The sequence below is a fragment of the Ursus arctos genome, unplaced genomic scaffold (genome assembly GCF_023065955.2).
Source record: "Ursus arctos isolate Adak ecotype North America unplaced genomic scaffold, UrsArc2.0 scaffold_12, whole genome shotgun sequence".
NCBI lineage: Eukaryota > Metazoa > Chordata > Mammalia > Carnivora > Ursidae > Ursus > Ursus arctos.
In genome coordinates this window covers 23379181-23404784 of record NW_026622786.1, presented here as the reverse complement: position 1 = coordinate 23404784, position 25604 = coordinate 23379181, and the positions used below count along the sequence as shown (strand labels likewise).

The following is a 25604-nucleotide window of genomic DNA, read 5'->3' as shown; positions in this document are numbered from 1 at the left end:
GAAGGCAATAAAATTGCCATTTGGTATTGGGGTGTGTGTGTGTGTGTGTGTGTAAGTGTGTAAGTTCTGCTGGTGGGTAGATTCATTCAGTCAGGTTTCTGAGGCTATCTCGTCATACTTCAGACTCTGAACAGTATTTTGGGTCCTTGGCCAGTGATGCTGACCTAGTCCCTTCTGTTTTCTTCTAGTGTTCAGCAATGTTAATAAAATGATTTTGCTTCATCTTTCTGCTAATGACATCTTTGTAAGCCTTAGTAGCCAATTTTCATATTTATGACCAAAACTAATAGAGTTGTTAATGACTTGTCAAAAACTTGGAACAGATTTGTTACCGTTTTTGACAATCGGAGAAGTGAACCCTTCTAAATGAGCTAGGTTAATCTTAAGTTACTAAATGTTTTTTTCTTTTCTTGAAATTGTAATTGAATATGCTGTGAAACCAAGGTGAGGCTAATAAGTTGCCCATTTGATAGTACACAGGTAAGGGAAATTACATGAAGGTGTGTGATTCTGTATCAGGAGTTTTTAACTTGGATCTGTATGCCCTGAAGTTGTTTGCAAAATTTTCTTTGTCCATTTTTCGAGAGATATTCCCAAAAGAGTCCATACCTCCCAAAAGTTTAAGAATAGTTGTTCTATTTGGAAAAAAACCCATAACTAGAGAAGAGTTCCACAGATTAAATTCAGTAGGTACATATTTACTCATTTAGTGTATACCATTTTACCGATGAAAGTAATTGTAACATTGGTGAATTTGCTTTCTGAAGCATTGATATGTGGAAATACTGTTTTTGGTTACAAATTTTAATGAGTATGGCATTTTGATGTATCTCGTTCAGTGCAGACCATTTAAGACGGTTGAATTAAAAGTGTATTCTAACATTTTAGAATACTTCTAGTTTTGTAGTTAAATTCTTACCATGTATTTATTACCAGATTGTCTGTGAACATTCCTGTTAGAGGCTGAGAGCCAAAGTGTTACATAGGTGAGGTATTTATTTGTTTTGTCAAAAATAGAACTTCTAAATGAGTTTTTTGAAGTTTGCTTATCTTTTACATGATTTTTATTGTTTCGTTTTGTTAATACAGTTGTGGGACTTCATCGCTGACAAAGTGAAAAATGTCCAATTTTTTCACAAATAAATTGGTAAAATGACCTTAAAGATTTGATAGAAAGCACAGCATGTGTGAATTGCTTTGTTAAGTACCTGAAAAAAGTAAAATTGGTATTTGCAAAATGAAATATACCCGGAGAAGCAGAGCATCAGATCTTTATTCCTTGTATCTCTGAGTTGAAGTACGTAAATAGGAGTCAGCAACCATCTCAAAAGTCTGGACCCAAGCCCTGATCTTTTGCATCCTTCACCTACAAAGATGGCTGAGGCAGTTATAGGATAACTCTTAGACCCCAGAGAGCTGCTGAATAGATAGTCAGCCTCTAGTTGTTAGCATATAAGCCATAAGGAGGGCCACGGTGCCTTCAAAAAAGCCAGTGTTCTTTGAAGTCACTAGCCCATGCCTAGAAACATCAGGACGTATATACTATCTTTGGTAAACTTGTGTGAGACAGTACCGTGAATGACTTACCTCCTTACCTCCGTGCTATGGTCCAGCATTTGCTTTAGTTAGTATGTTTGGGGATAAATTAGTAAGCAATTTTTTTAGCTTATATATCCAGTTCATCCTAATACAGTTTGAAGAACTGCTTCCCAGTAATCATACAGCAGCTGCAGAAATTCGCTGATAGTTGAACTGTAACTCATTTATAGCTACCAAAGTTTGAAGTTTAAGCAATAAAGAACAGCTTTTTCCAGGTAGCATTCTGACAGGTATTTATGATTTAAGCTTTTCTATTATTTAAAAGCTCAAGTTGTCTTTTAGCATTATTTTGACTTAGAAGTGTCAAAGTAACATTTGACAGTTGCAGCCAGGGTGTATCAAGATCCCTGAAATGGTTTTGCCTCTTTGAGGGCCAGATGTAGTAGCTTATTCTAAATAATGGGTCTACTTGATCAGTAATGTGTGAAAACAATTATGAATTCTACCACATGAAATACTTCCCCTTCTTAGGGAGCCTTTTTTTAAAATAAGAGGTGGTAGGTCATATTTCATTTAGCTGTATACATTGACTAATGAGAGATCGCACCAAGTTTAGACTCCATCCGAGATGTTGATGACAGTTTGATGTTTGTATTGATGATGGTTTTTTATTTTTGATTTTATTTTACATTGTTGGTTCAGTTTGTAGCCATTTGAACCATGTAACCCATTAAAGATGTTCATGGGGGTAAGCACTTAATGTAATGATGGCTTAACTTGATTTAATGGTTACATCTTTTCCTCCTAAGAATGGAGGGGGATGTAATAGATAGTCATGTTGCTTAATCTTTTCAAAATATACCACAGAGTGGGGATCCTGGCCGGCTCTTTCAGTGGAACGTGCAGTTCTTGATCTTGGGGTTGTAAGTTTGAGTCCCACGTTGGGTGTAGAGTACTTAAAAATACATCTTAAAAAAAAAAAAAAAAACAACTTAACCACAAGGTAATACAGTCTTAAGCTCTAGTTTTGTTTTGTTTTGTTTTTTAAGAGGAACTTGATCTCATCATATTTTTGTTGAATGTGTTTAAGAAGTTGTGTTTAATTTCTATTTAGGACTAATCTAACCAATATCTCTTGACTTCTGTGATAATACAGATATTAAATATCTGTCTTTAAAATTGATCCATACCATATAAGTAGAATCTAAAGTCTCACTGCAAATTAAGCCAAAATGGCTTAATTAGTATAATAGTGTTACAACATGTTTATGGTGATTCATACTTCCAGGAAATTGAGGATTGGTTTTATTTTCTTTTTGCTGTACAAAGGTAATATATCTTGCCTTGCTTGATTAAAGTCAGAGAAAATAAGAAAAGCACCACTTGACTTTGTGAGAAAGGAAACATGATACCAGATACTGGCAGCAAAGTTTTACATTTCCTTTAGTTAGGCCGTAATGTGTCAGGATCCCATGAGAGCAGCTTTGTAGTTACGCTATTTTTTTAATGTTCTTCTATGAAAAGCTACAATTCTTAGATGCCTGTAACTAAACATCTTTGTCTTTTTTTGTGTGTAAGACTTTTACATTATCTTGTTTTAGCTTAGTTATGTATTGTTCAGAGAAAATTCAGTGTTTCTTTCTGAAGCTATATTTTACCCTCATTTTTGATTAATAACTTGTCAGTATTAAATTCTAAGTTCAAAATTATTCCGCTTTATACCTTATTTTAGTTCTTAACCGTGGTTTTTATTTTTCCCAACTTTTATTTTGAGAATCTTCAAAACTACAGAAAAGTTGCAAAAATAGTATAATGAGTATTCATTTGCCCATCCCATAGATTCACAGTCACAAATTAACGTTTTGCCACATTTGTTTTTCCTTTCTCTATATATACTCATATTTTTTTCTGAACCGTTTGAGAGTTGGTTGTAGACATCAAGCCACTCTACCCCTAAAACGTTTATTGAGAATGTATCACCTAAGATAAAGGATATTCTCCCACATAACCACAATATTATCACCACATTCAGGAAATTTAACATTAACACAATACTATTAGATAATATATTGGCTATTGTCACATTTCTCTAATTATCCCAATAACCTCCCTTATAGTTGCTTTTTTTTTTTTGGATATAGAATTTAATCATTACATTTAGTTGCCACGCCTCTTCAGTCTAGAATAACTTTTTTTGTTTTTTTTTATGATAATTGACAATTTTTAATCTAGGCCAGTTGCTTTGAAGAATGAGCCTCAGTTTAGTTTATTCTCCTTGTTTACTCACATGATAAATTCTATTTCATAAATGGGATTATAATGCCTGGTTATAGGTAGAATTACTTCTGTCTCCTGGGCAACAATCTACATAAGCCAGCCCCTGATTCCCACCAGTAAGGATAGAGCATAAGTTATTAAAGTCAACATTCTGCATGATAACTGCTGGATTCATAAACCCATATCGATTAGGCAATTGTAGACTCAAAATTTGGGAGCTAGACAAGGATTTAGATAAGAGACCTATGTTCATCTCTTACTGCTGAGGGAGGTAAGGTGACTAATTTAATTTCCCTAGCAGCTTAGTGACTGCATGATTAGTGCTATCAATCAGTCCATGGTCACGAAATACCCTTTCTATACCACGCATTTGGCTACACACTGAATACTAAAATGGAAAAAACTGGATCCCTACACTTAAAAGAGTAACAGTCTGTGGCAGCGTATTCAGTGTAACCTAACCACTGCAACCAGCATAACTCCAGACTTGGGCTCTGGAGTTGCCTGGATAGATTCCATTTCGTATATTATTTGTTGCATTAGACTGTAAAATGGAGATAACAATGTCCAATTGGAAAGGTTGTTAGGAAGAGTAAATACGATTTTGAATGTAAACCATCGTAAATTTTCAGTAATACTCTATTGTTATGATTTTAATCTAATGTATGTGTACCCTACATCTGTGTGCTAGATGAAACAGTAGCCAACAGTGGGATGTTAAATCATAGAGAAGGATATTAATAGGAGACATTGCAAGTTTAATTAATAAATAATACTGCCCTTTTAACAGTGTTTAAATACAGTAATTATACTGAATACCTATAGTGATAGAAGGGACCTAAAGAGTAATTCATTTATGTTCTGCAAACATTCATTAAGCATCTTTGTGCTATGCATGTACCAGAGGCTCCAGATCAAAGACTTAGAGAGCATTGGGCCCATCTCAGAGAGCATGAGCTTAAAAAAGGTAAATTTAGGCTAAATAAAATGAAACAAGTACTTTACATAGCAAAATACAAATTTGTGCAAGTTACCTTGTGTTATAGGCTAGAGGAATAAGTAAGTAGATTTTAAAAGGCTTGGCCAAAAACCTGGATGATGAAACCATATTCTGTTGGAAAATATGATTTGGAAAATGGGAATTAGATTGGAGGGTAGAGGGGGGGTTAAAGGAGATTGTCCCTGACTTCCGAGGTTGAAGTTACAGGTGACTGCCATGAAACCACATCTCTGTGAGAGAGAGGTTACTCACCTGAATGGAGGACTTTTGGTGTAGAAATTATTATGGTTGTAGGTGGCGTATCTTGGCGGTTGGGGTTGGGTATGTGATAGTTTACGTTCAGATTTATCTTCTTCCAAATTTTCCACTTTGTACCTCTTTGAATTCTCTTGAGCGTCCTCAGATACCATCTGTTGGTATAATCTCATTATGATCTGAATTCTCTCTTCTTGATGCTGTAAACTACTCGCTGGTCATATATCTGCACCTTCTTGTCTGTGAACCTTCCCTTGGTCTTTCGGCCCAGGCCATGACCCTGGTATTCTTTACCTACTTGTCTGGGATTTTGCTTGGGGATAGATATTTCATTAAAATCACTAGCCTTTGTGTCAAAAGTCCTACCTAGAAGTATTTGTAATTTTAAATCAGTAAAATATTTTTAAAATTTGTCGATTTTATTAAGATCTTGTATTACCTCTTTTTTTTTTCTTTTTCCTAAGGAGTCTCCACTCCCAGCGTGGAGCCCAGTGCAGGGCTTGAACTCAAGACCTGAGCTGACATTAAGAGTCAGTCACTTAACTGACTGAGCCACCCAGGTGCCCCCAAGATCTTGTATTACTTTTGAATTTATTCAAAACAGAAGAGATGAATATAGATATAATACACCTCTCAAAATTACCAGTACTTCAGGATGAGCAAATATCCCTATCTCTTCCCCATCCCTTGCTTTAAAAATATGTATATAGGGGCGCCTGGATGGTTCAGTCAGTTGAGCCTCCAGCTCTTGGTTTCGGGCTCTGGTTGTGATCTCATGGATTGTGGGATGGAGCCCCAAGTCAGGTTTCCCTTGGGGCGCCCCGCTCAGTGGGGAGTCGCCTTGGGGATTCTCTCTCTGCCCCTTCCCCCACTTTGTGTGTGTGTGTGTATGTGTGTGTGTGTGTGTGTGTGTGTGTGGTGTGCGCGTGCGTGTGTGCACGCAAGCACTCTGTCACTCGCTCATAAATCCTAAGGAAAAAAGTACATGGGCGCGCACACACACATGCACCCCTTTTCCTCCCAGTTCTGGGAAATAATGAGAGAATAGCTCAGAAGGGACAGTATATCTAACTACCTACCTTTTTCCAGTCTAGTTTTTACAGTTTTTCTTTAAGAAGCAAAACATTTTCCTTGTATTTAAAATATAAGCATACTTATTAGAAAAAGATTTAGAAAATTGAGAACAACGTAATAATTTTATGTCCCTTAAAATTGCTACCTAATTAAGATTGAGGGAGTTTTTGCTTTGTTTTTCATAGTTGAAATTACTCCACACATACAATTTTAATCCTGCTTTTATTTTTTTAAACTTAACATTGCTGTAAGTATTTTCACATATCATTAAAGATGATCCGTAAACAATTTTTGGCTGCATATTCTGTGTGATTTAAAGGTTGAATATTTAGATTGCCATATTTCCTACTGTAAACGATGCTGCCATGAACATCTTAATGGTAGGGCTTTTTCTGAATATTCAGTTATTTCCATAGGATAGAATGTTATTAGCTTTTTTTTTTAAGATTTGTTTTTTACTTATTTATTTACTTTTTTTTAGAGAGAGCAATAGTGAGCACCAGCAGGGGAAGCGGCAGGCAGTGGGAGAAGCAGGCTCCCCACTGAGCAGAGAGCCTGAAACAGGGCTCCGTTCCAGGATCATGACCTGAGTCGAAGGCAGATGCTTAACCAGCTGAGCCACCCAGGCCCTGCTGTTATTAGCTGATTTTAAAATTATTTTTATTGGTCATATTTTTATGGTGTCTTAGTGCTTTTGTATTGGTTTTTATGAATGCTTTACCTAGATATTAAGCTTTATTTCTTCCATATCTTCCTCAGTTTGTTGTCTTCAAATTCAGTTGTACATGTTTTTTTTCAAACTAGTGTGCCTGAAATGAATTAATGTTGGGGCACCTGGGTGGCTCAGTCAGTCAAGTGTCTGCCTTTGGCCTAGGGCATCCCGGGGTCCTGGGATCGAGCCCTACATTGGGCTCCCTGCTCATTGGGGAGCCTGCTTCTCCCTCTCCCACTCCCCCTGCTTGTGCTCTCTCTCATAAAATCTTGAAATAATGAATTAATCTTTTATTCTTTCCCCTTTCCTCACAGTCTGGCTGACTAAACCACAGAAATCTTATCTTTTCATCTTTGATCTTCCCTTATTGTCCTTTGCTACTCTAGTCAGCCATGGGGTCCTTTTGTCTCAACCTCTTAAGTGTTTTTTGTATCCATTCACTCTCTCCATCCCTACTACCACTGTCTTACTCCAGTTGCTATTACCTGTCCCCTGTTGTTTCTTCAATAGCCTGCCTTCTGGTCTTCCTCCCTCCCTTTCAAAGTCTTTGCCACACTGCAGTGAATGTTATTGTTCTAAAAAGACAATCCTGTACTGTGTTGTTAACTCTCTGGCTTGAAATGTTTTAGTTACCCTGCTGCCTGCAAGTTAAAGGTTTGCGTGTGACTTAAAGAGGCCTTTTTCAAGTCACGTTTTCAGTTTCCCCTCTCCTCACCTCACAGCCTCTTTTACCGCCCTCCTCCTTAGACATCAGCTACTGAAAGAGGCTGTCATGTTTCCTGTCTTCTGGCCTTCGCATATGCTGTTCCCTTTACCTCAGATACTCTTGGCCGTCATTACCCTCCACTGACATCCTATCCCCCAGACACATATACACATCTGACAATCCCAGCATCTTTCCCACTGAACTTCCAGGTCTCAGATAATACTGCCTACCTCCCTGTTCGAAGCCTGTGCTGACATTCTCCTCACCTGATTGAGTGCCTTCCCTGAAACAGCCACTTTTAACATCATTTCCTTCCCGTTTTTTTTGCTGTGTGTATTTTTATACACATCGTTATGTAAATATCATCTTTTTATCAGCATTTCCCAAATAGTTTTACAAGGAACTCAAAAGGCCATGAGATACTGTTATATGAAAGAAGGATTCCATCAAGTTTGGAATACAGTGCATACTGTATCTTCTTGGAAATTCTTAATGTAAATTAGCATGTTAAAGGCTGAGACGTTCTAGGCATTTCACTGAGTGCTGAGTATATGCAGTGGTAAACAAAACCAGTTTGGACCTTACTAAATCCTAGGGCTGTGTTTTGACCTTATCTTAAATTAACTGTACTTGCTCTGTTTGGTACTGGACATCACATCTTCCTTCCGAAAGCTGATCCCTTGTCATCTGTAACACTGGGTTCTCTTAAGTGTCCTGATATTTCTCTGATTGGTTCCTTCTTTAATTTCTTCATGGTTCGTTTTCCTCTGCCCGCTAAATGTTGGTGTTTCTTAGAGTCTGGTCTTAGCCCACTTCTCTTTTCGCTTTTGCTCGTCTCCCTATAATCTCACCCACTCGGGTGGTTTCAGACATCATCATGCTGACTAATTGTTTTAGTCAGTCCTCAGAAGACAAGAGAAATGTTTCAAGTACAAGGGGCAGTGTCTTAGATAGGACCTGAAGTAAATCTGAGCCTCTTGGGGAAGAAAGAGCTGCGACACTCCCAGCTTCCACTAGTAGACAGCTAAGCTAAAAACTCGAAGTTATTCTTCGCTCTCCATCCCAGATTGATCACGTGCTGCCGCTTTCACATCCTCTGCACTTACGTGCATTCCCTCTCCTGCAGTGTCCTTGCCACTCCCCTTCTTTCATGCCCTCATCATCTCTTGTTGGAACTGATTGAAATAGCCTTTTACATGCAGTTTGCTCCTCTGTTTCCAACTTCAGGAAATCATCATGGTGTAATGAAAAATGCGGGTCCGATCGCACCGTTCTCTTGCTTGAAACCCTTCAGTGGTTCGTTGTGTCTCTAGAGTAATGATGAGAAACCCCTTAACAAAGTTGAGAGTCTTATCTCTTCTGCCTTCCTTTCTTTCCTCCATGATTATTACTTTATTCTCCATCAGCCTTCAACTGTCCTAGCGCCTGTTTCATTATGGTTTTCTCTGGTGAGATTGTCCACACTACCTCCTTCTCTTCTAATACTCTTTCCTTGCTTCCTTACTTCTGTGTACCTCTTTTATTGCATTTGCACATAAGCAGATGATGTATAATGAGGTTTTTTCCTCTCCGGACTGTGAATTCTTTGAGGTCAGGGAGTGTGTTTTAATGGTTTTTGTAATCCCACACCTCTGGTACATAGTAGGTGCTCTGTAAATGTTGAATGATTTATTCCCAGCCAGGGTCCTTCACCTCTTGTGTGCCCCACCTCTGTTGTCTCAAATTCCTAAACTGCAAGTTTTACCAAAGGGGTTTTCAGATACCTAAATTCTGAAGGTTTGGAAGAGTTACCTGTGTTTTTAAAATAATTATGATGCATTATGACAATATTAAAAATGATGTGGCATCATTTTTAGTATATAGAGAAATCCGAATCCTTGTTTCCACATAAGATTATTGAATATACTTTACAACTTATGCATGACATTGTAATATGTATTGATTAAACTTGTGTTTTTATTTTAGAAACCTCTGAGTGGAGACTGAGTTGATGTTATAGGTCATTTGCTTTTCCGTCAATTTAATATTGCCCTTAGAATATGAAATTCAACAACTGAAGTAATTCTTAAGACATTACTAGCAGCAGTATAAACTTCATTTTGTATTTTTCTTCTGTATATCAAATCACAGATCTCTAAGGTATTACTCCGGGGACTGTCCTGCTTTTTAGCCATGTTAATATCTGTTACGATTCTTGCTACATGCTTCATTTATGATTTGGGGTTAGTGCTGTAGCCTCCTGTTAACTTTCCTCAGTTTTGCCCCCTTTTCATCCATCTGCTACGCCTTTGCCAGAATGTTCTTTCTTAAAAATTTTATCTGATCATGAGAGTCTTAACATCCTTTAGTGGCTCCCCATTGCCTTCAGAATGAACTGTAGACTCCTGAGCATGGAAGTCAGTCCCTGCGCACCTCGGGCTCATTCTCGAACTCCCGGTGTGCAGCCCATGTTCTGGTTGTACTGAGCTACAGGAGTCCTGTCGTGCCTCCTGCCCTCAAGCCTTACAGCCGTTGTATAGGCTGTGGCCTTGACCTGTCTTACTCGCCTTCCCACTCCCCACGGTTGACTATCTGACTCCTTTTCATCCTTTTAATCTTTCTCCCGGAAGTCTGTTGTTCCCATCCCTACCCCGGACTCTGTGTGTTCCCTTTGCACACTGTGCTTATGTGATGTATTTACCTTGAGGACAGGGACAGCAAGTGTGCAGATGTTTCACATAGTGCCAGTACATACATGATCTCAGTAAATAAATAACTTACTATTGCCATTATTGTTAGTATTTCTGGAATGCACTGTTAACTTTTTAAAAATCTGTTTTTATTAGCCTCAAGGAATAGGTTCTCCTAGTGTCTACCATGCGGTTATCGTCATCTTTTTGGAGTTTTTTGCTTGGGGATTATTGACAGCACCCACCTTGGTGGTAAGTAATCTTTTAACTTATTTATTATGGACTTAAGTCTCTTTTTGTTCAGTTTCGGGGGAGGGGGGGAAGGTGTCCCTTTTCCCTTCCCGTGGTTAATTCTTACACCAGTATTGTCAACTCTTCAGTACTGCATTTTACTGGGCTAGTTGTCTTTTCCAGCCTTTACTTCCCCCTTACTTTTTGGGGAGGGTTTGGCTGGGTGTGGTTCTTCTGGTGAATACTGCCCATGGTAAGCAGGGGCTCAGTTCCCACTCTGGGTAGGGTCGATGGGATTCTTAAACTGACAGGCTTAGGAAAGATGTTATCTATGACACGAATCACTCAGCGTTATTATTTTGAGATTCACTGATGCGGCTGCATTTTCCAAATGCGAGTTTCTCTTAGGTTAGGGTAAGGCTCTAGAGGTAACCATCTAAGAAGATTGTTCTTCTCATAGCCCTTAACTGATTTTGCAAATATCCCCAGGTTTGGAACCTTAGAAAAGATATCTCTGCCAGTCCAAACAATTCAGGTGATAGCTAGTTTTCTTCTTTTGCTACAGATCAGGGGAATGGAATAAAGGAAGGAGCAGTTACTGCAGAAGTCTGTAACACCTTGAAAGGTGTAATTTGGATAAATGTACAGCTTACCAAGTCTAGTAGAATTTTAGAGTGATATGCTTCCTTATATTTTTTGAGATTGCTCATTATTATATAAAAAAGGTTTTTACAAAAAGTTTGTTTATAAATAAATTGGATGATCATGTGTGTAGATTTATGTTCTAAGAAAATTTACATTCCATCTATATCCATATTATATGGCTACGTAATCATTACTGGATCTACATAAAATATGGGTGTTTAATAGTTGTTTTGAATATATAGGACATATTCATGAGTACTGTTAAAACACAATTCAGAAGAAAAGAAAATCTCAAATAAACACAGTTTCTTCTATAAATAAACCATGCATTGCAAGTTAGAATAGTTCCCTGACATGTAATTGTAAGAATGCTGATTTGAGTATATTTTCATTGAGATCCTTTACTTTTTAAGGACTTACGGGGGGGGGGGGCACCTGGGTGGCTCAGTCGGTTAAGCATCTGCCTTTGGGGTCCTGGCATTGAGTCCCGCATCAGGCTCCCTGCTCAGTGGGGAGCCTGCTTTCCCTCTCCCGCTCCCCCTGCTTGTGCTCTCTCTCTCTGTCAAATAAATAAATAAAATCTTTAAAAAAAAGAAAAAGGATTTACTTGTAATAGGTCATCAATTGTACATTAATAGTTTTCAAAATAATTGAAATGTGGACTTTTAAAATATCTGATCTTTTTTTAATTAATAATTTCTGATGGGAGTCCTTCAAGAATTAATTTACACATTTCCTGCTTTCATAATCCATGTTATACTCTGATTTGGAACTTCATCAGGTGATGCAAGTTCATTATGACATTTGTAACTTCATTATATTGTAATAACCTGATGTCATGGGCTCCTGAGGTGCTGTGATAACTGTGTGGTCTCACACTTTTATATTCGCTTCTCTGATGTTCCAGTGTGCTTTTTTATAGTCTGCTGCCAGTTTAACATATAAATCTGCCTGGTGGGTCATCAGTCCTGTGGTTTAAAGTACTTAAAGCTTTGTGTCAGTAAACAGTTCATTTATATTTATATTACGGTGGGTCCAGGCACAGTCCTAAGCACTTGAAGTGCATTATCACTTTTAATCAGTGAAGTCCCCTTAGGGGTGGGTTTTAGCCTGGTGCTACAGATGAGAAAATTAAGGTTTAGAAAAACTAAGCAACTACTTGCAACTACTATGATAGTAAATTGGAGTTGCTATTTGAAACTAGGCTTGCTTTGTTCCAGTGCTGGGCCTAGGGGAATGCTGGGAGTAAGTGGTTTGGACCCGTGATTCAGGTAGTTAAGGTTATTGGCAGTCCAAACGGTAGCTAAGTAGAGAGATTAAAATGTTTTGGGTAAATTGCAAGCTTTTTGTGATGTTTCCATAATTTGTTAGCAGGACTTAAAGTGTGTATAGCAATTCTTTTCATTTGCTTCTGTTTTATATTCTTTAGCTTTGTCAGGTTTTTGTCTAACTTTGATTATTTTTTTCCTAATTGGACAAAAGAAGACTGTCTTCTTTAAGAACAGGAAAGAAGCCAGTTATTTAGACATAAAGGCTTGTTTTTTAGTTCATTTATTGTAGCTAACTTTGTGCTTAGTATATTTTTAATTTTTTGTTAGTTAAAAAATGGGTGGTGCTTTTGATTTGTCTTTTCCTTTTTTACTTTTTAAAATGCTGAATTGAGTTCTTTTTTTTTTTTTTTTTAAGATTTTATTTATTTATTCGACAGAGATAGAGACAGCCAGCGAGAGAGGGAACACAAGCAAGGGGAGTGGGAGAGGAAGAAGCAGGCTCATAGCGGAGGAGCCTGATGTGGGGCTCGATCCCACAACGCCGGGATCACGCCCTGAGCCGAAGGCAGAAGCTTAACCACTGTACCACCCAGGCGCCCCCTGAATTGAGTTCTGATCAGGAAAATGAAAGTTGCTAATTTGGGAGGACTTAATGTTTTTTTTTTTCACCAGCACGATTGTATTTTTTGTAATAATATCTATAACATTGCCAGTTATCTGATGTATAGCGAGACTTTCTTCCCCGTGGTTGTTAAAACAGTTATTCTTAATTCCCATATTTGCCCTTATTTCTGAATTTTTAAATGGTGAAATGAGTTGTGGTTACTAGGGAGAGTTTGTAATATTATCATAGTTCTTATTCTTTATCTGTTCCCAATTTTACTTCATTAATATTTTTAAAGGCAAGCATCCTCAGAATAAAATTTACATATTAATGAATAGTAAGCTCAGAATTTTATTTTTCTAGTTCTTTTCTTATCTGTGATGTATACATGTTTTTAAATATTGGCAGTTTTTGTGTTCTCCATTTTTCTCTTATGTGGTGGGGACTTCTCTGTGGGGGATGGGGTGGGACAGACCTAGGCAAAACAAAGATTGAGCTGTAGTGGTTAGATTGCATCCAAATGCTGACATTTGTTATATTCCAGGTTCTTCCAGGTGCTTTGGCCTACAGGCATAAGAATAGCAAGAATCTTTGAAATATCACTAAGGAAGATTGTGTGGGGAGCACATGTATATATAATTCTTCTCTCTATGTAACATGTATCGCTTTCTTAATGATTAGAGATGCGGTGTGTGCTTGTTGTAAAACATAAGGCAATATAGAAATGTGTAAGGACACAGAAGTCCCTGCAATCCCACCTACCCCTCCCGTCAAGCATCAGCAGGTTGGTAAGAGATCTTGGCTTCAGGGTAAACTTTACCTTCCCTGTTAGGACATATTAGCCAACCAGAGATGAACATTTTCAGCAGTTAAAATGTGCTATTCATCAGTAATCTTTTTTTCTTACTAGAAGTGAATATTAGTGATTCTTGGGGAGTTTTTTTCAAAATATCTGGGCCTTATAAGCTGTCCTGCTGAAGTCAGAATCTTCAAGGGTGAGGCTCAGATGTGTACTTTTTAGAAGTGATTCTCATGTATCTAGTGTGTATCACTAGTTAAAAACCAATATATTAATTCAGTGTGGGTTTAAAACAGTTTTGCTCACTTCGAGGCATTTTGCTTTCAAATTTTTGTTGTTGACTCTGGCAGTCTTCTTCGTTTTGAACTCCTGTACTCCCCCACCCCTGTGTTGGTGTTGGGGGCGCGGGGCAGGGGGATTTCAAGGTACAAGAAGGCACATGGGAGCATAGCACTTCACCCCTCTCCTAAAAGTCAGTTAACTTTAAACATTTTATTTCTGTTTTATGTGCTTTGAAAGGGATTATAAACTAGAGAGTCATAGCTCTTAACATTTATTTAAAAAGGAAGAATGAGGATGAAGTTATAATTTAGTTTATTTGTATTTTAAGTCAGTATCTCTCCATACATAGCTCTCAAAAATTGTAAAGTTTTACATTTTAAATTTCTTTTTTTTTTTTTAAGATTTTTATTTATTTGTCAGAGAGAGAGCGCATAAACAGGAGGAGTGGCAGGCAGAGGGAGAAGCAGGCTCCCTGCTGAGCAAGGAGCCCCATGTGATGTGGGACTCTATCCCAGGACCCCGGGATCATGACCCCCTGTTGAAGGCAGACACTTAACTGACTGAGCCACCCAGGCATACCAGCATCATAAATTTCAAAGATTTTCTTTGAATTAATTCATTTAACAGATAACCAATGTTAAGATGTATTAATTATAATATGTGGGATTATGATGTTAGGGATTTATTAGCCTTAGTTTTCTTTTTTCTTTTCTTTTTTTAAAAAGATTTTATTTATTTATTTATTTATTTATTTATTTATTTAGGGGGAGAGAGAGAGAGAGAGACACAGCACGGCAGGGGAGGGGCAGAGGGAGAAGCAGACTCCCCACTGAGCAGGGAGCCAGACACAGGGGCTTCATCCCAGGACCCCAGGATCATGACCTGAACTGAAGGCACGCCCACCCTACTGAGCCACCCAGGCACCCCTAGCCTTAGTTTTCAAAACCAATGTGAAGTTAAAGAATTCTTTTTTTTAAATTTCATGTGATTTCAGTTGTCTTTGAGTTTTAAACTCATAGAACTTACAGAACCCTGTGTTCTCCTGGAACACAGTGAAAGAACAAAAGCTGTATTTGAATGTGGAGAGCCTGCCCAGGGGAGGATGGTGCAGTCTCCACCAACAAGGGGCTTTACATTAACTACAAAGGATTTTAGACTGCCAAATGTTTCTTAAGGACTGAAGTCTAACACTTTGAGAAGCTATGTGTTTGGTTCATAGTGGGTATTCAGTCAGTGATAATTGATTGACTAACACATTAGATAAAGGGAATTAATAACAATAGGTTTGAGGATCTGTAATGCTGAGAAGTGGCTTAACTTTTTTGAGCTATGGTTCTGGAAAAACCAGGCCAGTGTTTGATGGTCGCGGCTGCTTAGATGCAGTCTGTGTTATGGAGCCAGACCCTCAAATTCTCCAGCATCTCTTACATGTAAATGGCTACAGAGATAGTCCTGAGGCATTTACTATTTTAAGGACTGTTTCCTCTAAAAGTTTTTAGAGTTCCATAAATTTTAAGACCTATAAAATTTCTTAGAAAATGTTACATCTTTTCCTATTCAGCTCTAAAAGTCCAGTGCTGAAAGGATCCTCACAGATCAAAAATCTTTACATTTGTATTGTTATATTTGTCTCTGTGTTAACATTTTGTTAAAAAATCAAGCAGGAATGTTTGCTTATCTTAATTTAACTGTACTCCTTTTGGGGGTTGTAAAGGTAACATTAGCTAAATTGCATAATTGTTTTGTTATATTAAGTTGCTTCGGAAGCAGTATTATCAGGTAATTATGAACATTTGGTGAATTGTTACTAAATGAAGGCATTCTATGAGGCACTAATCAAGACAAAGATATATTAAATGCAAGGTATAGTGTATAGAGTGCCTGTTCATAAGAATCTGAAGTATAAATGAAAGGAAATATATATTAAATACACAAAGAACTGAAAAATACTAGAGCCAAGTAGCGCAGTATGTGATAAAAGAAATCCCACAAACCCTGTGTGACTGTTGAGTGCTATAATCACTTCCTGTCGGCCCTAAAAGAGGAATTGATTGCTTTGGACAGGAAGGTTTGGTGACAGAGGAGCAATTTGGAAGATTTGGGGGTTGGCTAGAGAGAGAAGATAAGGGGAGCAAACATTCCAAATGGAGAGGATGTCCTGTATAAAAGTGTGAATATTGGAAAGCATGGGAATATTTAAAACGGTGAAGAGAGCAGATTGTTGGAATGTAAGGTAGCTTGGCTAAGTGAATCATTAGCATATCATAAAGCTTTTTGTAGACATTTGTTACGGTCTTCATTCTTTGTAACACATTTTTTTGTGCCTACGAAGATTTGGCCCTTAGTAATTACTAGAAGAAAACTGGATTTGATTTGTTGCAAAAGGTTTTGAGATACCACTTTAAGGAGTTCAAATCTTTTCCTTCAGTGCGAGAGCTGGCAGACTATGGCCAGGGCAAGTCCTATACATCCTGTTGGTAGCGTGTTTTTCACAAATAATGTTTTATTTGGGACACAGCCATGGCCGTTCGTTTACATATAGTCTGTGGCTGTTTTTGTTGAGTTGAATACTTGTGACAGAGACTGTATAGCCTACAAAGCTATAAAAAGATATCTGCTGTCTGGTTCTTTACAGAAAGCTTACAGATCACTTCTTTAGATCCGTGGGTCTTTATTATAAAACCCACTTTTCCCAGCCTCAGCACTACTGACAGTTTGGGCCAGACGATTATTTGTCGTGAGGGGCTGACCTGTGTCTTACAGGGTGTTTTGCAGCGTCCCTGGTCTCTGCCTCTTGGGCGTAGCTCCCCATCCAAGTCTGGACCATCAAAAACGTATTCAGACATTGTCCTATGACCCCTGAGATCAAAATCACCTTCAGTTGAGGAAATACGGAATATATATCATATAGAGACAAAATAAGTGAATATCATAAATATGTGATTTTTCCCCCCACGTTAATGATTTTCTTTGACTAAACATTTCATATTTTATTTTTACATGTGAGTTAATTTTTGTTAAATTTCTAGTTTTGGGCAGAAAAGTAACTGAAGAAAAGGGAGCATTGTAATCCCTCTAAAGGTTTTTCTTACAAGATATCAGAACGTGCATTCAGCATAGTTTTTCTCCCTAAAGAGATTTCCCAACTTTCTTATTCTCCATATTGCCATTCTCTCTTGTTTTTATTGAGAAACAGCGTGGTATAATGGAAGAAGCCGTGGCTTTTAAGTCAAGCAAGAACTCGGTTGCCTCGTCTATAGAGTGGTATTTTATCTAGCCCATAATGTAGTTAGAGTGAAAGAAAAAGTGTACATAAAACCTCTGACACAAAGGCTGTAGAAATGGTAGCTGCTCCTTCTTATTTTTTCAGTGACTTTTCCCTCCAGTTGCTTTTTCAACCAGTGGCTACCCACGGGGTTTACTTGCTGCCCATTGAACAAATTGATGCCATATGGTTTGAGACCAGGTCTTAGAAAGAATAGAGTAACTGGTAACACATTTTCATAGGTGGGGATTTCTTTTTTCTTACTTTGTGGTGTCTTTCTAGATTTGCTTTTTGGCAATTAAAATTTCCCTATTCTCCCAGTCTCCCCTCTTAGATAATACATACACCTGTCTATAAAGGAGTTCTAAGCCAGTTATATGTGGCAAGCACTGAAGACACCACATAGCGATTAAAAGCATGGATCTTCAAGCCCAACTTCCTGTGTTCAATTTCAGTTGCCACATATTAACTATGTAATCATGTATAAGACACTTATCCTCTGCCTATAACACTGTTCTTATAGGATTATAAGCGGAATAAAAGAAAATAATATATGTAAAGTGCCCAATTTAGTGCCTTGTGACATTGTAAATGCAAAATAAATATTTGGTATTATTTACTCATATGCATAGCATCATACAAATACAAAAATTTATAGGAGATAAAAATTATATGAAGGGATGTTTTAAAATGTAAATGCAAAGAAGTTTTACTGAGACTAAAATGTGCTATGAGATTTTTATTTTGTATTTTTTCTTTAGGTATTACATGAAACCTTTCCTAAACATACATTTCTGATGAATGGCTTAATTCAAGGAGTAAAGGTAGGACCGGTGATATATTTGCCCACATACACACAGGCACATACACTTTCACATGTATACCTCTGCCAGTCTATTAGTTAGTTAATGGATGAATTCATTGTAATTTTTACAATTTGAGTATATCTTGGGCTTTTACTTCACACTTTAAAAATGAACTAGTTTTTAAATATCTTTTTTTATTAAAGAAAAATATATTTCCTTTCATTGGTCATCTAAATTGATTTGACTCAAATATAGCCAACTATGTATAATGATAAACCACATCATAACAGATTTCCCCTCTGTTTTACTTGTTGGCATTTTTATTTCAGAGATATGAATGGTTTTATAAGCTAACAACAAGAATATAGATTGAAGAGAAAAGAACTATTTAAAAAATACATAAATATAAAACTATATGGTAAAGTCTTGATTGTTGTACATACTCTTCTCTTGATTCCATTTTACCAACAAGGTGTATAAATAAGTAATTACCCTAAGAATATAGAAACAGTTAATTAACATGATATTCTTTCTAGAATTGCTAATGTGAAATTATTGGGGTTGAGAATTCATTAGAGCATTTCATATGAACATGTAACCAGAGCCCTGCAGGTGATTCTAGACAATCTTGGGAAAGTTTTAAGTTTCTATATAGACAAGAAATAAGTTATCTAAAGTTTGGTGATATTATACTTAGGTTAGAAATAAACTTAAAAAAAATTCTGTGATAGCAGAATAATTTCTTTTTGGCTCATTGGTATTGATTGTATACATTTTTTTCATTTCCTTTTTTTTAGGGTTTGTTGTCCTTCCTCAGTGCCCCACTTATTGGTGCTCTTTCTGATGTTTGGGGTCGGAAATCCTTCTTGCTGCTAACAGTATTTTTCACATGTGCCCCAATTCCTTTGATGAAGATCAGCCCATGGTATGTGCATAATCAGATCACAACAATTAAATATCATTCTCTTCATTGTTTTCTGAATAGTCGTTTATTTCGTTCACCTTTTTGCCATCTTACCTATGTAAGTTTTAATTTTATTCTTCCAGTATTCTTTGACGCAGAAAAGAGCGTCCTTAAAAATATAGTGGCTAAGTAATAGTACACAATGATTTTAGAACTGGATGCTACTGTAGGAAGTGTGTAGACTATTGGCTATAACCTGCTTTTGGATTTCATAGCCCAAAATAATAGTTGCTTAACATGAAGGAAACTTATTTCTTTCTGCCTATAAAAGAAGTCAGCAGTTGAACAGTCCAGAGCTGGTTTGGCAGTTCTGGGAACCAGACCTTTTCTGTCTTTGTGCTCTGCCATCCTCTGCGAGCACCTCCACAGTCCAACATGGCTGCCTGAGCTCCAGCTTGTGTCACACTTCAGGCAGCAAGATGGAAGGAGTGGCTAAGAAGAGCACACCACCTTCCTATAAAGAGACTACATGATTCTCACCCAAGCTCTGCTTACTTCTGTCTGGTCAGATTTCAGGCACATGCTCCTCCTTGTTACGAGATGCTGGGCTCATGGCCACCCTAATTGAAATCAGAATTCTTTTACTGAGGAGGAAGGGAGGGAAAGCTCACAATGAGAATGATTTTTCTCAAGATAATGGAGCCCAGTTTAGTTGGAGCTTTATTCTCCTAATGTTCTACTCCACCACATATTAATGTTAGTTAATTCTGCATCATAGATGGGCTGTATTTCCATGGCTATCTGGAAAGGCTAAGGGTATATAAGAGGGATGATCTTCCTCTTGTAGGTTAGACAGGTATAATTCTGAAGGCCAAACCCTTGATGAATGCTAATCACCCAAATGAAATCTTACCAGAGGAGTCCAGGCGATGAAAAAAAATTTGCTGTGAAAAGAGTGTGTTAGAAAAAATTTAGTAAGCAATAAAGACCTAGTGGAGTATTTTAATAGTTCATTATGATTACACATGATTTTTAAAACTAAATATTCAACATTACAATAGGAATTTCTTATTCCTGGCCAGTTATTTTGAAATCATATATACCAAAATGTAGTTTGCTTTTTAAAATAGCTTTTGTTTACTCTTCATAGTAATTGTCTGTTCTCCATTTCATTTATGAGTACTGCCTCACGGGTTTCTTCTATGTGAAGACTGAGTTGTTTGTTTTGCCAGATTTGAAAAGCTTAATGTAGCTTGTGGAAAAGCATCTAGTTTCTATATAGAGGCATAAAATAAATACACAGTAACTTGTTTCTCCATTTCACCCACTGAATTTTGTGTTTTGTGTAGTGCCGTGGTGGGAAATAGTAATGGATCAATTATAATAGACTTTAGTTTGTTGCTGTTTTTAATAAAACCAACAACAAAGCTATTTAACAACTCAACAGTTGGGTAAAATATTGACCTGGATATATTATATCTAATTTTAAGTATTCCTGCATAGTAACTGAATTGCTTTTGAAGGGCCACTTTTAACAGTATTTTCATTATATCTATGGCTTATGATTTATAGAAGAATCCATGAACTGTCTTAGTAAGCCATTGACTGAAATGAGTTATTCTTACTGTAACTCACTTACAGAAATAAAGGAAGGTTAAGGTGTAATGGTAATTGTGCTGACTGTTTCTTGTCAATTGTCTTTCGATCCTAGGTGGTACTTTGCTGTTATCTCTGTTTCTGGGGTTTTTGCAGTGACTTTCTCTGTGGTATTTGCATATGTGGCAGATATAACCCAAGAGCATGAAAGAAGTATGGCTTATGGACTGGTATGTGTGTTTATTCTGTTCTTTTTATCTGTGGGAAAATACCTTGGTTTTTTTTTTTAATTATTTCATATAACAAGTGCAAGCCTTTGCATTACAAAATTTATTTTTTTGCATAAAATACATTTCATAATAAAGTCATCCATTAAAGTAATGGATGACTTATATCAAAAGTTTTTTTCAGTACAAAGCCATGTGAGTTTTGATACTTTCTTTCAATATTAGTCATATATGTGAGATTTGAAATTATAGAATATTTTTACCTAATAGAATTTCTTTATAAAGAATACAAAAATTGGGACGCCTGGGTGGCTCAGTCAGCTAAGCGTCTGCCTTAGCTGAGGTCATGATCTCGGGGTCCTGGAATCGAGCCCCGTATCAAGCCCCACAGCTGAGGGGGGGCCTGCTTCTCCCTCTCCCTCTACTGCTCCCCGCTGCTTGTGTTCTCTTGCTTTCTCGCTCTTTCTCTGACAAATAAATAAAATCTTCGGAAAAAAAAAGAATACTAAAAATAAGGAATTATTTAATGTCATGAGTTTAAACATTACTGATATTTAACAGCTACTGTGAAATGCAATAGGCTAATATCAGGGATCAGCAAAACATTTCTGTGACTTTGTGGGCCACAGAGAGTCTCATATTCTGTTTCTGTGTATGTGTATCTCTTTAAAAAGACAAGAACCATTCTTAGCTGGATTTGACCCAGAGGTGGCAGGTTGCCAACCTCTGAATACTGTTTTGGGGAATTACGTATTTGATGGCAGGGTAATCTCTTGTCTATCAAATCTAGGCCTAAAATAGCTAACACAGGCATGGTAGTGTACAGATCGTCATGAGATAGAAGGACACTGAGGAGTGTCGGCAGATACGGAATAAGCATCTTTTGACAAATAAGGTCTGAATATTGTGTCGGGCTGAATCTTAGTTTTACAAGAGACTGTCTTTGATTCAAAGGACACAAAGAATCATAGAATTGGGAAGTTTTGAAGGGAAATACCTATTGTGAGAAACCTACAAAAAGAACTAATGATTTCAGTGGTAAACTTAGAACATTAAATACGAAGTTGATGATGGCCAGGAATTTTTTTTAACAGCTTTATTGAAAGAGATATAGTTTACATGTTGTAAAATTCATCCATTTTATGTGTATAGTTCAATGAATTTTAGTAAATTTATACAGTTGTGCAACCGTAACCACAATCCAGGTTATTTTTGTTAAAGTACTTTATTTTGTCATAGCCAGATCCTTGAAATTAATAATTTTCAACCTGGAGGCTTTATATATTAAAGGCATATTTTAGCAAATGACAAGTAATTCTAGAAATAATACGGATGCAGCTAACGGGGGGAAAGTGTTCTTTATGGTCCTTTTTATGTTGTGGTCCTCTTTCTGACTAACCAGAAAAAAAGGCCACTGGATGGGCAGAATGGAGGAGGGAAAGGGCGCAAAACACCTACACTCGAATTGGACCTTTGCTCACTGCCTTGAGTGCGTGATCTCAGTGAATACCCTCAGATACCTGAGACCCTCGCAGCCAGAAGCACTGCTCCTTCGTCCCCTCAGGTTCCAGAGCCCTGCTTATTCCCAGGTTCCTCTGAACCCACAGGCCACTGCATTTCATTTGCTAAAGCTGCCCAGGGCGCCCGGGTGCCTCGGTCAGTTAGGCGCCCAACTCCTGGTTTCTGCTCAAGTCACGATCTCAGGGTCATGAGATCGAGTCCCGAGCCCAGTTGGGCTCCACATTCAGTGTAGAGTCTGCTTGAGATTCTCCCCCTCTTCCCTCTCCCTACTCCTCTATCCCTCTCCCCACTTGCATGGGTGTGTGCTCCCTCTCTCTCTCTAAAATAAATAAAATAAATAAAAATCTTTAATGTGCTAAAGCTGCCCTGACAAAATACCACCACAGTCCAGTTTTAGAACATTTCCATCAGCGCAGAGGCCATCTGCCATCCATCCCCTCCCACTGCAGCCCTTACCTCAGGCAACCAACCACCAATGTACTTTGTACTGTGTAGTTTTGCCTTTTTTTTTTAAAGATTTTGTTTGTTTATTGAGCATGTGAGCAGGGTGAGGGGCAGAGGGAGAGAGAGAATCTCGAGCAGACGCCACAGTGAGCACGAGCCTGATGCGGGGCTCTGTCTCACAACCCTGAGATCTTGACCCCAAACCAAGAGCCAGAGGATTTAACCAGCTGAGCTATCCAGGTGCCCCCGTAGTTTTGCTTTTAATAGAAGTTTAACATAAATGAAATAATACAACACAAAGTCTTTTGTGTCTGCACTTGGCATAACCTTTCATCCGTGCTGACCCATTCATCAGCAGTTCTCTTGTGCCTCGGTGCAGCATTGCTCTGTGTGGGATGTACTCTTGTCCATCGTTACCGGCCGGTGGACATTTGGGTCAACAGTGGGACGCGTCGAGTTACTGCAGTGTTATGTGCTTGTCAAATAATTGACCTTCGGAAATTGAATTGCTTCTTCGGAGCAGTTACTAATAAACAGCTGGAAACAGCACTCCTGTGAAGTTAAGTCCTCCCTCCCAAAGTCAAAAATGGCGCAGAAGCAGTCAGCGCGGGCCCTACAGCGTTCACGTGCGACTGTCCTCCGCAGAGCGCGGCCTCTGTCGGGGACCTGCCGTCGCGCCTGCGCATCCGCAGGCCGTTCTGTCTCACGGGCCGACGCGTCTGGGTTCGTTGTTCTTGCTCTGCGTCCTCTTTAATCTGCATCTTCACCAGAGGCACGCGTGTGGCCTTCCTCAGAGTCGTAGACGTGGTGAGAGATGGGCTCAGTGCCAGCGACCTGGGATCCCACCCCTCCAAGCTCTGCCCCTACAGAGACCCCAGTTCACTTTTGTGCAGGCGCTTGCACTCCTCCCGATGAGGCAGATGAAGCTCAGAGTCTGAAGCTTCATTTCAGTCAGCCCTCTGCATCAAGGTAAACACGCATCCCATTTTAATTTTAATATTGGGGAGGAAATCACGGTGACAGTGCATTTCCCTAGAGCATTGTTCCTTAGACTTCTTTCAGGCCATCACAGTTTTTTTAGTTAAGAATCGAATTCTTTTCTCTTCCTACAAGGGAGCGGATGAGAAGGCGGCACAGGTAGGATGGCGGAAAGGGAGAGCGCGGCAGGAGGACGGCCGCGCATCCGAGTTCCGCGCTGCTGCGGGCAGCGGTCGGCGCGTCGGGACTGAGCTCTTCCTGTGCCCTTGGACTTGTTGCAGGTTTCGGCAACGTTTGCCGCGAGCCTGGTGACCAGCCCGGCCATCGGAGCTTACCTCGGCCGCGTGTACGGGGACAGCCTGGTGGTGGTCCTGGCTACAGCCATAGCGCTGCTGGATATTTGTTTTATCCTCGTGGCTGTGCCGGAGTCCTTGCCCGAGAAGATGCGGCCGGCGTCGTGGGGGGCACCCATTTCCTGGGAGCAGGCTGACCCGTTTGCGGTAAAAAGTTCATGGTTTTCCTTCTCTGTGGCAAAAAAAGTGAATGTATGATGATTCAGTGCAATATCCATATTTTGTCGTGGATGTTTCCTTGGGGAAAACATCCTGACAGATTTTAAAAAATATTTTGAGATGCTTTTCAGAATAGTTTGGGGAGGATGAAAGACGTTTTGAAAGGACGGCCAAGTGTCTGTCTGTCCACGGCCAGAAGATGACACTGCATATTTATACGAGCGGCTCAGTGTTCGGCTCTAAAACCTCATATCAGTCTTTTTCTTATTCTAGTCCTTAAAAAAAGTGGGCCAGGATTCCATAGTGCTGCTTATCTGCATTACGGTGTTCCTCTCCTACCTTCCGGAGGCGGGCCAGTACTCCAGCTTCTTTTTATACCTCAGACAGGTAAAATCCTATCGTCCACGGGGGACTTTTCTTCCATTGGCTAGGGCCTTCATAACAAAAATATCTAATCTTGAGAGCGGTGACAGCAGAGACTTTTTACATGCCTATTTTGTAAACGGCTTGCTAGCCTTCACTTCCTGTGGGGAGTGCTTCGTGCCCCGTACGCGTATCTGTTGAGACTTCGGCTTCTGCAGGGTGCGACTGTCCTGTCCGTGTCTGTGGCTTGAGCTTATGTGTTGCGTGTAGAAGGGATGGGACGCTTGCAATCCATCCACCTGCTCCCGTCTCGGTGATGTGAGCGGGTGTCCGTGCAGCAGCTAGCCGTCCTGAGAACATTCGTTTTCCCTCCTTGACACTAATCTTACCAAGCAGGAGCACGCCTCTCCTAATACCTGTAAAAAGCACAAAACAGCGCAATACTTATTTGTAAAATGGATTCTGAGTGCTCGATAGCTGTCTCCAGTTTATGAAATCTAATCTAAATTAAGGAACTTAGAGTTACCAAATCTAAATTAAGTAGCTGTTATTTTTGGTATGTTAAGAGTTGTTACAATTGTGGTTTTCAGTGAAAGCCAGATTCTTCCTCTGAGGAATTCTTTGGTTATAAATGAGTTGTATATTTTTTCTGGCCTGTTTAATGTTAATATGCAAGTAGTTGCATCAGTATGGTATTTGTTGTACTTTTGTCTTTATTAATGTTTCTTTTTCTGGAAACGTTCTAGATAATGAAGTTTTCACCAGAAAGTGTTGCAGCATTTATAGCAGTCCTTGGCATTCTGTCCATTATTGCACAGGTGAGTCTCCTTTTATTTTTTTTGAATGTATTTTATTTTGTCTTATTTTATTTTTTAGGTGAGTCTCTTTTTAGTTAGAGTGAGGAGGTAGATCATTGCTCCTGGC

General features: G+C 38.7%; 1 protein-coding gene across 1 annotated transcript in view; it reads left to right on the top strand.

The window, feature by feature from the left end:
* MFSD14A (major facilitator superfamily domain containing 14A) overlaps positions 1-25604 on the top strand; it is a 39549-nt gene that overhangs the window by 2501 nt on the left and 11444 nt on the right. The window contains exons 2-8 of the mRNA XM_026497533.4: positions 10389-10484; positions 18091-18153; positions 18933-19060; positions 20751-20865; positions 24087-24305; positions 24591-24704; positions 25427-25498. Coding sequence (XP_026353318.1) covers positions 10389-10484; positions 18091-18153; positions 18933-19060; positions 20751-20865; positions 24087-24305; positions 24591-24704; positions 25427-25498 — 807 coding nt within the window. The remainder of the gene's footprint in view (positions 1-10388; positions 10485-18090; positions 18154-18932; positions 19061-20750; positions 20866-24086; positions 24306-24590; positions 24705-25426; positions 25499-25604) is intronic.